This window comes from Sarcophilus harrisii, chromosome 4, assembly GCF_902635505.1.
Source record: "Sarcophilus harrisii chromosome 4, mSarHar1.11, whole genome shotgun sequence".
In the NCBI taxonomy this organism is placed as follows: Eukaryota; Metazoa; Chordata; class Mammalia; order Dasyuromorphia; family Dasyuridae; genus Sarcophilus; species Sarcophilus harrisii.
In genome coordinates, this window is record NC_045429.1 from 325,376,829 (window position 1) to 325,390,923 (window position 14,095).

The 14,095-nt window shown below is 34.2% G+C and overlaps 1 protein-coding gene across 1 annotated transcript in view; it reads right to left on the reverse strand.

Annotated features, from left to right (window-relative positions):
• The window catches only part of LOC116423618 (EF-hand calcium-binding domain-containing protein 13-like), a 56,650-nt gene extending 42,860 nt beyond the window's left edge, over positions 1-13,790 (reverse strand). Inside the window, exons 1-5 of the mRNA XM_031968644.1 lie at positions 13,653-13,790; positions 9,324-9,395; positions 7,174-7,317; positions 4,554-4,625; positions 2,929-3,072 (exon numbers count right to left, since the gene is read on the reverse strand). Coding sequence (XP_031824504.1) covers positions 2,929-3,072; positions 4,554-4,625; positions 7,174-7,317; positions 9,324-9,395; positions 13,653-13,731 — 511 coding nt within the window. The 5' untranslated portion in view covers positions 13,732-13,790. The remainder of the gene's footprint in view (positions 1-2,928; positions 3,073-4,553; positions 4,626-7,173; positions 7,318-9,323; positions 9,396-13,652) is intronic.
• Positions 13,791-14,095: the final 305 nt, after the last annotated feature.

The window sequence follows — 14,095 nt, forward strand, 5'->3', positions numbered from 1 at the left end:
TGTTTGTCAAGTAGGAGCTTGAGTCCCTGAAGACAGAGTGAACCGTTGCTGATTAGAAACACCTGGGCCCAGCTGTGCTGCTAAGACAAGACAAGAAGGAACCAGCACCTAGTGAGTGCAGAGGCAGTGGGATGGAGACACTCTTGGCTGTGGATATTTGCAGGAGGGTGGAGATCTTACTTTGGGGTTCCTGGTCAGATGAGTTGAAGGGAAGCTTGAAGCATCATTATCCCCCACCCCACAATTAGAGGTGCTTACATTAATACCTCTTTTTTTTAAATGAACCAGCAAAGAAGAAAGAACCCCACCAATGAAACATATTACGGGAACAGGGAAGATCAGAATTCATCTTCAGAGGAGGACACTTTAGTTAAAAAAAAAATGCTTCTACCCCAAAGAGTAATGTGAAATAAATAAAATAAGCAATTTTCTTTTAAGTTCAAAATTTAACATATAAGAGCCTATATCATGGAGCAATTTTAAAGAACCCAATATGGACAAACTGTTTAAACATGAACAAATTGCTTACGCTTATTTTACATGGGAAATGTATACTTTATATTTAAGATTTATATCAACAATAAGGTAAGCTGAAAAGAAAGACTGGCAGAGTAAAGGTAAAAAGAGTAATCATGTTATACAAATGAAGTTCTGAAAACCTACTCACATTGGAAATAGGTTCAATAGGCAATACTGCATATATACCATGAAGGGTATATCATCCTCCAAAATCTATAAAGAAATAAGGGAAGGGAAAACTAGGTGGTGGAGTGGATAGAACATCAGCTCTGAAGTCAAGACCTGAGTTTAAATCTGACCTCAGATACTTAACACTTTCTACTGTGTGACCCTGGGCAAGTCACTTAACCCCAACTGCCCTTAGCAAAAGAAGAAAGAAGAAAGAAATAATGGGGGAGGGATGGGGGAGGGATGGGGGAGGGATAGGGGAGGGATGAGGAAGCAAAGAGTGAGGGAAGAAGACAAGGGAGGGATCCCTGGGGAGGGAATGTTAAGTAAGAGCAAGACAATTTATGGAGCAGAATTCAAGTAAAGAGTCAGCAGGGAAAAGAAAGACTTGTGTATATATGAGTGTATGTATGTATATTTCTTCATATGTATACATAAACATATCTTTTCTTAATTGTAGCTTGCTTGGGGATGGTGGGGGATGAAAGGGAAGTGTGTGTATATGTATGTATATATCTACATATATCTTTTCTTAATTATAGCTTGCTTAGCGGTATGGATAAGGGATTGAAAGGAGAAAAAAGAATAAAGTAAAAAAGGTGAGCTGCAGAGAACAAAAAGACAATTTACAAGGAAGTAAAGAAAAGATGGACACTCATAAATATAATTTCTTCTATTTATAAGTATATATACATATATAGGTATATACACACATATACTTTCTTGAACTGGTAATTTACTGTTATATATTTTGAATCTTCCCTGATGTTCTACTGGGCACATGATAATGTTCTGTTTTGTCTTGTTTCATTTTGTTTTGTATTGCTTTTCTGATTTTCTTTTTGCTTATTCTGTTTATTCAAATAAAATGAATTTGAGGAAAAAATTTTCTTGTGGTTTTCCACCATTCTTTTACTATTTTCCACCATTTTCCTTTACTATTTTCTTATCTGAGCCTGGATTTTTTTTTTAATGGCTAGACAAGTGAAATGTAAGCCTTGGCAAATCAAGCATGGCTGCAATGAAGTTACGACAATGCCACCTTGTCTTTGCTTTATCTATATGTTATTGTGTTCATCCTTCGTTCTCAAAAAGGACCAATGACATCAAGAGGGTGGTGTCTTCCCTTGTAAGTGAATTGGATTTGAATAAGGCTGAGCTGCACAAAGCTATCAACTTCATTCTCTCCAGCCAGAATTATCTAAGTCCAGTGGGGGAAGACAAAGGTCAGGACCACTGGTGATGGACCAAGATGCAGTAAGTGATCTTGGCTTTTTAATTAAATTAATTTCCCCAGGACCATAACCATTTGATAACTATTTCTCCCCAGTAAGATAAAAAACAGAGTAAAGTGACTTGTGCAGGGTCACACAGTAAGTATCTGAGGTCACATTTGACCTCAGGAAAATGAGCCTTCCTGACTCCAGACTTGGTATTCTGTGCATCATGGCATCACCTACCTGCACTGATGGGGGTGTGGTGGGAGCAAATACCATGTAAATAACTGGGTAACAACAAGATACATACAGAGTGGATGAAAGATAATCTCAAAGCGGGGTGGGGCTACTAGCAATAAGAGGACCTGGAAAGTCCTCTTGCAAAAACTTGGGATTTGAATTTAGTCCTGCACGAAACTGTTGAGAGAGATAGTGTTGTATGGAAGGAACAAATGAACCAGTGGATTGTAGAATACATGAAGGAAAATAAAATATAAAAAGCCCGTAAAGGTAAGAAGAAAAAGCCTGAAAAGTAGGAAGGAACCAAGTTGTAAAGTGCTTTAAGATCCAGAAAACGATATTTGATCCTAGAAGTAATAAGGAATCACTGAAATTTCTTAAGTATTCATAAAATAAGTAAAGTATTTATAATGATATGGTATACTGGCCATCAGGGAGGATGGATGCGTTGTTGTGTCAAGCACTTTAACATTAAAAAGAACTTTGCATGATATTAATGGACTCCAATTAGACACAAAGCAATAAGCATTAAGTCATATAAGCTAAAACTAATGAATCAGGATTTAGGGAGGTATTTGAATTTTTTATTATTATACCTCTCCTCCTACCACTATTCAAACACTTTTCCCTTCTAAAAAGGGGGCAAAGACACATCTGAAAGGTGATCTCTAGACCACCTTACTCTATCCATCATTTTTACCTTTTATTAACAAGTGACTGCAATTTTAGCTTTGTCACTAGAAAGAAAAATATTCTCATGGGTACTATGGAAATAGATATTTACCCTCAGTTCCAACAGACTGCAGAATATTCTTAAGCAGGTCATCTATTAGTTTGATTCCAAAGCTTTCCAGGGTAGATGATAAATCCTCAACAGGGATCATCCCATTGGTTACAGTGGAAACAGCATTCTGTGCTTTTTCTATTTCTATTTATGTAAAAAAAATCAAAGATTAAAATCATTAAGTGTGTCAGCCTAAAGAAATACTTGATTTGAAGGAAGTATTCATTTTTCTAATACAGAAGTTCTTGGGTATCTATTTTCACTCAAATAACCTAATAACTAAAAACTTCTATTGCTCCTAATAATCTGACGATCAGGTCTAGAAATGAAAGGGACCTTATATATCAATTAACCAAAATCCTCTTTTGAAGATAAGAGAGATTATAATGGTGAAGCACCATGGGCAAAGCCACATAGGTAATTAAATGCAGTATGTTTTCTGTATCCATGTCTTGAGTTAGTTCCTCCATTGATAAACAGCCATTAATTAAGTGCTACGGACTGGGTATACAAAAGTTAGTGAGATACTCCTCAAAGACATTATATTCTACTAATGGGATAAAATATGCTCACAGACAAATTAAATACATAATGTAATAAATGCATTGTGATTGGTGTGGGATTTAACAACTGAAAGAATACAGAAAAACTCCTTGAAGGATATGAAGAGGTGAAGGAAGGAAGTGAATATTATTAAGTTCCAACTATGAGTTATAAAATTCCTACTATGTGGTAGGTATGGTGCTGTTTTACAAATATTATTTCATTTGATCTTTCCAACACCCTAAGTGCTATTATTCTACCCTTTTCAGAGATGAGGGAACTGAGGATGTAAGGAATTAAGTGACCTTCCCAAAGTAACACAAAAGTGTCTATGGTCAAATCTCTTTCTATACTACTTCACTTGAGTTCTATTTGACTCCCTGTACCCCAAACCTACCACTAGACCTCAATTAAATCCTAATTTTATTTAGGTACCCCATATCTAGACCTCATTACCCTGAAATTCATCTAGCTCTCATTAGGATTATCCAGAATAGGATATGGCATGCCTTAATATTATTACCTTGTAGTATCTCTTACATTGTTATCTTATCCATTTACTTAACTTCGTAAAATGACAAAACTTTCTGTACTTACACTGAAACTCTTACCAGATTCTCTAATACATCTCTCAAAGCAGCGTTCATATAGTATGTGAATGTGGCTATACATAAGAGATAAGTGAAATGCTAATGATATCATAGCTCGTCTATATAATTCAGTAGATAAGTCTTACGGTTTTTTGAGGGTGACTTACTTATGGTCATAGAATTAATGTGTTAGAGGATAGATTTGAAAAACAGGGCTTCTAGCACTTTATTTATTATGGTCTACTGCTTCTGGAATAATGATAAAATAAATTTTGATTGGCTGTTTAAATAACTAAAAGTTTACCATCAATTTTTTAATACAGGGAACAGTGTGGCATTCCTGGCATTCCATTTAGTTTATATTTCTACTTTTGAAAAAGAAAAACTCAAAATGAAATAAAAGTATATTGTTGGAAAGGCAGAAAAAAAATCACAGCAATGTGCATATTATATGGCAATACAGAAATAAATTGGTTCACTGATATTACTTACGTTGGGCTATTTGTAGCTTTTTTTGCTTAAGGAATTCCTCAATAGTTTCCTTGAAATCTACTTTTCCATCACCTATAAAAGAGGGAAAAAATTCACATTTTTTAGTGGACAGACAAGCAGACCCTTCAAAGCTAAATCTACAAAATATATAAAAAATGAATAATTTTCAGGGGAACTTCCTTTACTATTATGTAGGCCAGAGGTGTTGAGGCCTATTCTAGCTCCCAGTAACTGTCAATTAGTTTATATCATAGACATAAGCTACTCCAAAAAAAAGTTTGAACCAAAAAGCCCCCAATGAATATTAATCTATTTGCTGCAACTATAGCATGTTTAGATTCTGTGGCAAATTGGGAAGAGAACTTAAGGGTCAAATCATAAATTCAGATCATAAGCAAACTTAATTATTTTTGTTCTTTATTCTTCTATGAACCTTCTTACAAACCAATGACCACTTATATAGGAATGGGTCCCTGAATTGAGGAAGCTCCTAAGAGTAGAATCAAGACTATGAGAACAGGCTTCTGTCTCTCTATCAAAAACAACAACAACAACAACAACAACATTTACAAAGTCAGTCCTGGATGAGTTATATTACAATAATAGTAAAGGTACATATAACATAGGCCATAATTGCTCCATATTTAGAATAATAAAAATTGCTACCAATAGAAGAACCAAAGGCTGAATTTTACATATGCAAAGGAAAGTTTCAGTACCTCCTGTTCTAGGTTTCATTTTTCAAGAAAAATTCTGCATTTAAAGGTGTATCTCTAATGGTTAGCTTTCCAGAACCAGTTATAGAACGTCTACCATTAGACATAAATATAAAGAATTTAAATTACATCATATTCACAATTCTCCTGGAGGCAATTCCCTAGTATCTTCCATGTGAAAAAATAGTATCTTTTCCCTGGTGTCCTCCAAGTAGAGATACCAAAGGAGGCAATCTGAGCATGTATCAGATTCTCATTACATATGATTTCTATACATTTATATATAAAGCCCATCAGAGAGCTTTCCTTCCAACTTGTAATAGATTAGTAAAACTTATACTGCATATCTAAGGATTTCATAAGGTGACCTAACGTGATCATAACATGATATCTACCTCTGCAGAACGTATTTGTTTCCATGCTATGAGATTTGGTAAATAAGGCTTATAATTTGAATTCTGAAAGGCCTAAGAAAAAGGTTTCTCCATCATGTTAGGTTTCTCCATCTGGTTAGGTCTACAGATAAGGGGTCTTATTAGTCAAATTTGCATGGTAACAATGAAATCAATCTGGAAAGATCTCCCTCAAGACCAGTTCTAAAATAGTCATTTTCTTCCTTGCCTCCACTGCTATATCTGCTCATGTAGAATAAAAGAACACAGTTCTATATCATTTTTTAGGGAAAGGGTTCCAAAGCTTCTAGGAATATTTATGCAACCTGATATTTATATGACCTTTTGGAAATTTAGATACATGTGCATAAGAAGGAAAACAGAAAGTAAGAAGGAAAAAGGAATTAAAACCTACATACCATATACAGGTTCTTCTGGAACTTCTGGACCAATGCAACCAAAATCTTTACCATCTAGTAACTAGTAAGAGGGCTCTCTTTATTATTGGTAAGTCATTTAAATCATATTTGACTATTTGTGGCCCTATTTGGAGTTTTCTTGGCAGAGATACTAAAATCATTTGCCATTTTCTTTTCCAGTCATTTTACAGATAAAGAAACTTGAGATAAATAAGTTCAAGTGACTTGCCCAAGGTCACAAAGCTCTCTGAGGCCAGATTAGAATTTAGGAAGTTGAATCTTCCTGATTCCAAGTCTGATCCTCTATCCATCATGCCATCTAACTATCCTTTATAGATATTCCTAATGTCTATTCCTCTTGAAGTACCAGATCATTAAAACTTTCCCTGGGTGCTGGATAAATTTCTAAGTGTCCAACAACCTAAAACTGACTAGTTATTTCAAATAATCTGGCTGACAGAAACTTTAGGGCAGCAAGAGGATTTCTGTAGCAATCACTTTACCACAAAAAAATCAGCAGATGTTTACTGACAACCCTAAACAAAGAACCATGGACATAGTAAAGAGTAAAAACAGGAAAGGGGACTCAAGGATTAAGACAGAAAACTACATATGCTGATGAACCCAGAAATAGGTCCCTTGAGATGAGATATAAATAAATACCTAATTACCTAATATAGTAGAGCAACAGGATAGAGTTACCTCCAGGAAATTGATGCACATGTCATTCATTATTCATCTTAATATTCCTTTTCCTTTCCTCTCAGATTTCCTCCCAGAAATCCATTCCCCTATAACTATTCTCTTACCATTTTAATTCATATAGGATTTCTTATCCTGAACAGTAGATAAAGGAAATCATAGCTTTACCCATAATAGCTAGCATAATAATAACAACTAGCAATTATATAGCATTTAAGAGATTTTCAAAATACTTCATATATGTCATCTCATTTGATTCTCACAAATACCCAGGAGGTAATATAGTTTTGTCATTTCCATTTCAGAGATGAGGAAAAAAGCTAAGAAAATGGAAATGTGATTTTGTGTATAGTTTTTGCACATTAACTTAATGAACAAATGATATACTTACCATCAGGTTCAACTGATTGCAGTGTTTCTTTAAGAGCTTCATCAGCTAAATCAATTCCCAAGGACTCCATAGTAGGTAACAAATCTTCAAGAGCAACTTTCCCATTGGTGACATTGAAAAGAATTGTACGTGCATTCTCTATTTCTATAAGTAAATTAAAACACAAATGTAAACATATTAAATTATTGAATCTCCAGATAAAGAAATCCAAAGAAATCCTGGGATGGAAAAAATGTATTCATTTTCTAGATCTATGATTCTTATACTTAAGGCCATGCAAAAGTTTAGTTTGAGAACTAAAAGATATCCAAAATTTTTACTTAGAATTACAAAAGAGTAAAATGTTAGCACCTAAAGGTATCATATCAAATAAAATTACTCATTTCTTCTAATAGGATACTGTTAGAATAATACATGACCTCATTGTTATAATTCATTCCCTTAAATAAAAGGATAGATCTATGATTTTTAATCATGGAATCCTATGATTCCATGGATCTCTTTTTCTCTTGAGATTGGTTGATTAAGAAATAAACAGCTAGTTACAAAGTGAAAGTAGCAAAGAGATCCGTGATAATCTACAAATCTTGGGTAGATTTGAGGATGTTTAGGATACTTGCCCCCTTTTCCCTTTGAATAGACTGTGAACCTTAAAAAAACAGATGATCTATAGGTATGTTTCCAAATTATAAAGAGGAATGAAAGATAAAATAACTTTAGCTTTCAGCATACCCATTTTCAGTCAGCTAATAAGATTTTAGAGAGACTGGATGAAATCTTTGGCTTTTCAAGCCCACCCAAGGATTCTGAGATATTTTATAAGTGTTTTAAATATGAACCACACCAGAACCTTTCTCCAATGGCCAGTGTAGCTAAACACTTGTGAGAAGTGGTAAAAAGGACAAGTAAAGCAATTTATGAAATAGACTTCATTTCAATAGAATTCTTCCAGAGTGGACCTTGGCCTAGGAATGTATATGAAAACCCAGACAGGAGAAACTTCTTGTTATTTTCTCTGGTCTTAATCTGAGTCCCTAAATTGGCTCTACAATTCTTGGAGGTTAATGAATTGTATTGTTGGGCAGGAAATTTTACTCATCCTTCAAAGTCTAACTCATTTCCTTCTCCCTCTATAAAGTCATTTTCTTTCTTTGTGTTCCACATACCTAGCCAAAACTAATGTGTGAACAACAAATATTGTCCATTCTTCAAGGTCTACCTAAAATTCCTTCCTCTATTAAGCACTTTCTAAAGCACTCCATCTCACAGAAATCTCTATTTTTTTTTTGTAAGAACCTAAACTTCTAAAAAATCAGGACAAATGAAATTAAAGATTTCTTAATGGAACTCATGTATTTCCTCATACATGTGTCCCTTTATGACCTGATAGACAATGAAGTATTCATTGTCAGCGACCATCAAGGTGGCTGGTCTGGCTGATGGTAATAGCCAGCTCAGCCCCCATAATGATTGTTGATGGTGAATACCCACCCATATGTTCTTTCTTTTCAGTTCAGAATTTCATTCTTAAGAATCTGCCATTTATCCAAACTAACATTCCTTGAATAACTTTAGGCTATAGGATCTTTTTTTTTTCTTTGAATTTTTTGAAATTTGGACTCTCAAAATCTTTATGTTTTCCTTTCCCTTTCCTTCCATTCTCTCCTCTTCCCTTATTTTCAAGGCCCTCTATGAATAATATTTTTGCTTATACCAATCACTGGGCAATTAGCCTTCTCCAAATCCCCTCTTTACCTTGCCTTGTGAGATTTCTGGTAATATCTCATGAAAGATAATGTATGTTTACTTAATTCCTAAAAATTAATTTTTTGAGTCTACCCTATTCTCTTGAGCAAAAATTTTTTAGGGCAGGGACCACAATCTGCCCATCAATCAAATAATTCTATATACCGGAGCAAAAAAATTTGTTTGAAAATATAGTTCAGCAGCGAAATGTTTTTTCATTAGAAAGGAACTTAGTACTCCCACATTTCCATTTAAGACAATAATAAGATAATATATACCAATGTTTAAAAGACCTGAAAGTAAGGGGAAATGGGAGCTCATGGGAAAGATATATAAGATTAAAATCCTATTTCAAGTCACAGTGTGTATACCAACACAAAAAGGGAAGGTTTATTAATACTCACGTTGGCCCTTTAATGCATCTTTGCTTGAAATTAATTTGTTGGCTACATCCTCAAATGCCACCTTTCCCTCTTCTAGAAAAAGGTCAAAAATAAAAACAATTTAGACTCTGGAGATACAGGTATATCCTTACAAACATGGCCCCATACAGTGCATTGTAAAGTAGAAAACTAGCATTTGTCCTATAACCTGCCTTAGATACTTTAGGGATATTTTAAGTTTGAACTAAATCAGATCCTCTCCCGAGGGCCAATGTGTCTAACAGCTTCTAAAGAAGGTAAAAGGTATAAGCAAGCCATGTTATGAATTTCCCTCATTCTTATGGGGATTATACAGAACGGACTTTGGCCTAAAAACATTGATGAAGACTCAGGCAGTAAAGACTTTCTAGATCCCAATATGGCCCTAGAGTTCCTGAAGGTCCATTATTATATTACTGGGAATCAAATTTTGCCCATCCTTCAATGCTTATCTCATTTTTTTTCTTCTCCACAAAACAACTTTTTGGATTCTATATATGCAGCCCAAATGAAAAGTTATCACAGAAACTAACGAGAATGATCATCATCTCTCACCAGATTTTTCTTTTTACATTTTTAATCACTCCTCAATCATTTATATTTTCATTATCAGTAAATTCACAGAATAACAAAAATAAGTTGTAAGGTGACAGCAAGATGGCACAACCCAACTGAAAATTTACTAAACAACTATTAAATGTATCAAATACCACTGAGCTCATACTCATATTGGAGGACATAACAAGTAGAAGCAAGGCAGATAGATGGTCCTTAAGTCTAGAGGACAGAGGAACAGAAAAAAATGTCAAAGCTTAGCGATTAACCAACTTCCTGGAAGGATTATATTTGATGGCTCCCTCACTCATTCAGTCAATGTAAGTAGCTAGGTTTTGCTTTGGGTGAGAGAGGGCAGTAAATGGTTTGCTTTAGGGTAATTAGAATGGAATTCAAGATTCCCTTATGCAAAGGTGAGGATTAGGAAAAGGAGGGGGAAGTCATGCATGTGTGGGAGAAATTTAAAAATATGTTTTATTTTTTAAATGACAAAACAGTGATGCAATAGACACAAAATCTAAGTAAAGAGCAGTTGAATGACAATGAGACAAGAAAATGAAATGGCTGGAGGTTAAGATTTTGACTACAAGGAAAAGCACATAATTCTGCTCCATTAAGAAATCACATGTGAAGTTATACAAAACATTTCCATAAAAGTCATGTTGTGAAAGAAAATATAGGTTTCCTACCCTAAAAAAAAAAAAATGAGAAAAATAGAATGAGAGAGAGACAGAAAGGAAGTGAAGAAGGAGGGCAGGAGTATTAGAATTCTAATTGTAGATCAAAATTCTGTTAGATAAAACAAAACAGACAGAAAAGTCCCTCACTCTCTAGTGATAGCTCCTGAGATTCTGGTTCAGGGAACAGTATAGTTCATATAGGCCATTTTCCATGGTATTTGGCAGCAATAACTATCAAGAACAATAGGCTTTTGAGGGTTTAGGCTTTTGCAAGAATAAAGGGCAGGAGGAAGCTTTGGAGACCTCAAGGGATTGCAATGAAGAGTGTAAAATATAAAAAGAATGTGCTTTGTTTCAAAAATCTACACATTAGGAAAGGACAAATTGGTCAAGTACAGAAAGAACAACTTGTAACTCTCCCTCCAGATTGTCGGAATGAAGTATTATTTGAAAAAAAGAAAGAAATCTTTAAAAGAAAAACAGAATAACACACGTGCACATGCACACACATACACACACACAGAAATACTTTTCTCTAAATTGGTTTTTGAAGTCACCATTAAAAGCAGTTCTGTGAAAAGAAGGCTTCACCATCCCTCCCACTACCAAAACCTTATCAACCTGGGCATATGAATAAGCCTAACTAAAGTAGTAATGCATCCTGAGGAAAAGACAACATGTTATAAGCAGGTTGAACTATTTAAATCACCATTACCCCTCAAACCCCTGTGGAGGCATCTCTGGAAACAGAGCCCAAAAGCTTTGGGAATTCAACACTCCCGCAGCTTCCACCCTGCAGCTATAGGTCAGGGGAGTAACCCCCATTGAGGTGAGATGTGGCAATTTTCTCTGATGTATTGTAATCCCCATCTCCTCTGAAGCCACAACTAATGAAAACCCAGAAAAGAAAATTCTTATTATCCAAGTCTTTGGCATCATCAAATAATTCAACAGGAGAATCCAAATTGGTTTTATTAATGACATTAAAGACATTTGATCATTTCAGTCACATCCAACTCTCCAGGACCCATTTGGGGTTTTCTTGGCAAATATACTGGAATGGGTTTACCATTTCCTTCTCCAGCTCATTTTATAGATGAAGAAACTGAGGCAAACAGGGTTAAGTGACTTGCCCAGGGTCATACAGCTAGTAAAAGTATGAGATTGAATTTGAACTCAGGAAGTTGAGTCTTCCTGACTCCAAGTCCAGAGCTCCATTTGTTGGACCATGTAGGTTCCCATGAGTATGGTGCATAAGCTCTATCCTAAAGACCTTGGGGTCTTATCATGAAGTCTCCTATACATATTGACTTTTCCCCTATCAGGAAGTAAGCTCCTTGAGGATGGGGACTGTATTGTTTTTCTATTTGTATCCTAGTATTTAGAACAATACTTTATACAGCAAATGCTTTTTCATTTATTCATTTTAGCATATCAAATGACTGAGAATCCTGTTCTCAGCTATTCTTTAAGTTTAATGGATATATTTAGGAATTTTTCTCCCTCTTCCTTTTGTTGTTGTTGTTCAGTAGTTTCAGTCGCATACAATTCTTCATGACCTCCATTTGGGATTTTCTTGGGTTTTTTTATTTTGTTTTGTCTTTTTTGGAAGGTCAGATTTTATTTTATTTTATTTTTATAATAATAGCTTTTTTATTTTTCAAAATACATACAAAGATACTTTTTAACATTCACCCTTGAAAAACCTTTTTTGCAAATTTTTTTTCCTCCTTCCTCCCTTCCCCTTCCCCTAGACAACAAGCAATTGAATATATGTTAAACATGTAATTTCTCTAAACATATTTCCATATTTATCATGTTGCAAAAGAAAAATCAGATCAAAAGAGAAAAAACATGAGAAAGAAAAAACAAACGAACAGCAATAAAGGTGAAAATACTATACTTTTATCCACATATATTCTCCATAGCTCTCTCTCTGAATGTAGATAGTTCTTTCCATCAAAATGGCTTGCATTTTTATAAATTTGAGTCAATTCTCTATATATTTTAGAAATGAGGCCTTTAATGTAATCAAAATTATCCATTTTGCATTTCATAATGTTCTATAGTTCTTCTTTGGCCAAAAATTCTTTCTTTCTCCATAGAGTGGAGAAGCAGACTATCCTTTCTTCTTCTAATTAGTTTATAGTTTCACTCTTTATAGCTAAATCATGAACCCATTTTAAACTTATTTTAGTATAGGATGTGAGATGTTGCTCTATACTTATTTTCTGCCATACTAATGTCCAGTTTTCCCAACAATTTTTGTCAAATAGTGAGTTCTTATTCCAGAAATTGGAGTCTTTGGGTTTATCAAACACAAGATTACTGTGGGCATTGACTATTGCGTTTTGTGAACCCAACCTATTCCACTGATCCACTACTCTATTCCTTAGCCAGTACCAAATGGTTTTGATGACCACTGCTTATAAAATATATGTATATTATATCCTACAACTTTATTAAAGTTGTTCATTGTTTCTGGAAGTTTTTTTAGTTGATTCTCTTGGATTCTCTAAGTGTACCATCACATTTTCTAATATATCTTCTACAGTACTTAGAAGGTATCATGCATACATGCTAAAAATTGTCTTGACAATTAATTGGAAAAAAATACTATTAAAAAAATAAAATCACAGACCTTGCTATAATTTCATTTGTATACTCATTCACATTTAGAACACTACTCCAATGGAATGCATTGTACCAGCCTATGAAAGACTGTTTCCCCTAACATTGTGATCTTGCACAGATAATTGAAGACCTTTGGTGGTATGTACCTATGAGATGTTTTTTTTGTTTGTTTGTTTTTGTTTTTGTTTTAATATACATCAAGGTACCAAAGAATGGGAACCTTCATCAACTTCCTACCACCTCTCCCCTTTACCTTCCTTCCCCTTGTCTTGCTATCTCCTGATTTTATCATAATATCTTCTTATAAACATAGGGATATAAACAAATACTCTATACCCAACTCTTAATCTTCATGAAATGACTGTAATTTTAATAATTCTATCCAAAAGAATACAGATAAACATTCTGAACAAATAACCTGAAATTAAGCAAAAATACTCACCATCAGGTTTTATGGATTTTAGAGTCTCAGTGAGCTTTTCTTTACTTAACTCAACTCCCAAGCTCTCCAGTATAGGCATCACATCAGCGATATTGACTTTCCCATAAACAATATTATTAATAATATTCTGTGCTTTTTCTATTTCTATATGGATATAAAAATCAAAGTATAAAATTAGTCAGTTGATGTGCCTAAAGAAATCCTTAATTTGTGGAGAGGGGCAAATTTGAACTTCAATAAAATATATTAACTAAATAGCCCATGTGCTACAGCTTTGCACTTTTTTTAAAAAATCACTGTTTTTTGATGAAATGTCAAATTAATCAATTATCTCACTATCACAAAAACAATGCTAATACAGATGAATAATAATTAGGCATGGAACATTTAAAGTATGGGATATCTCTAGAAGCTCTTTAGTTCTTCAGAGTAGCTTATCAGAA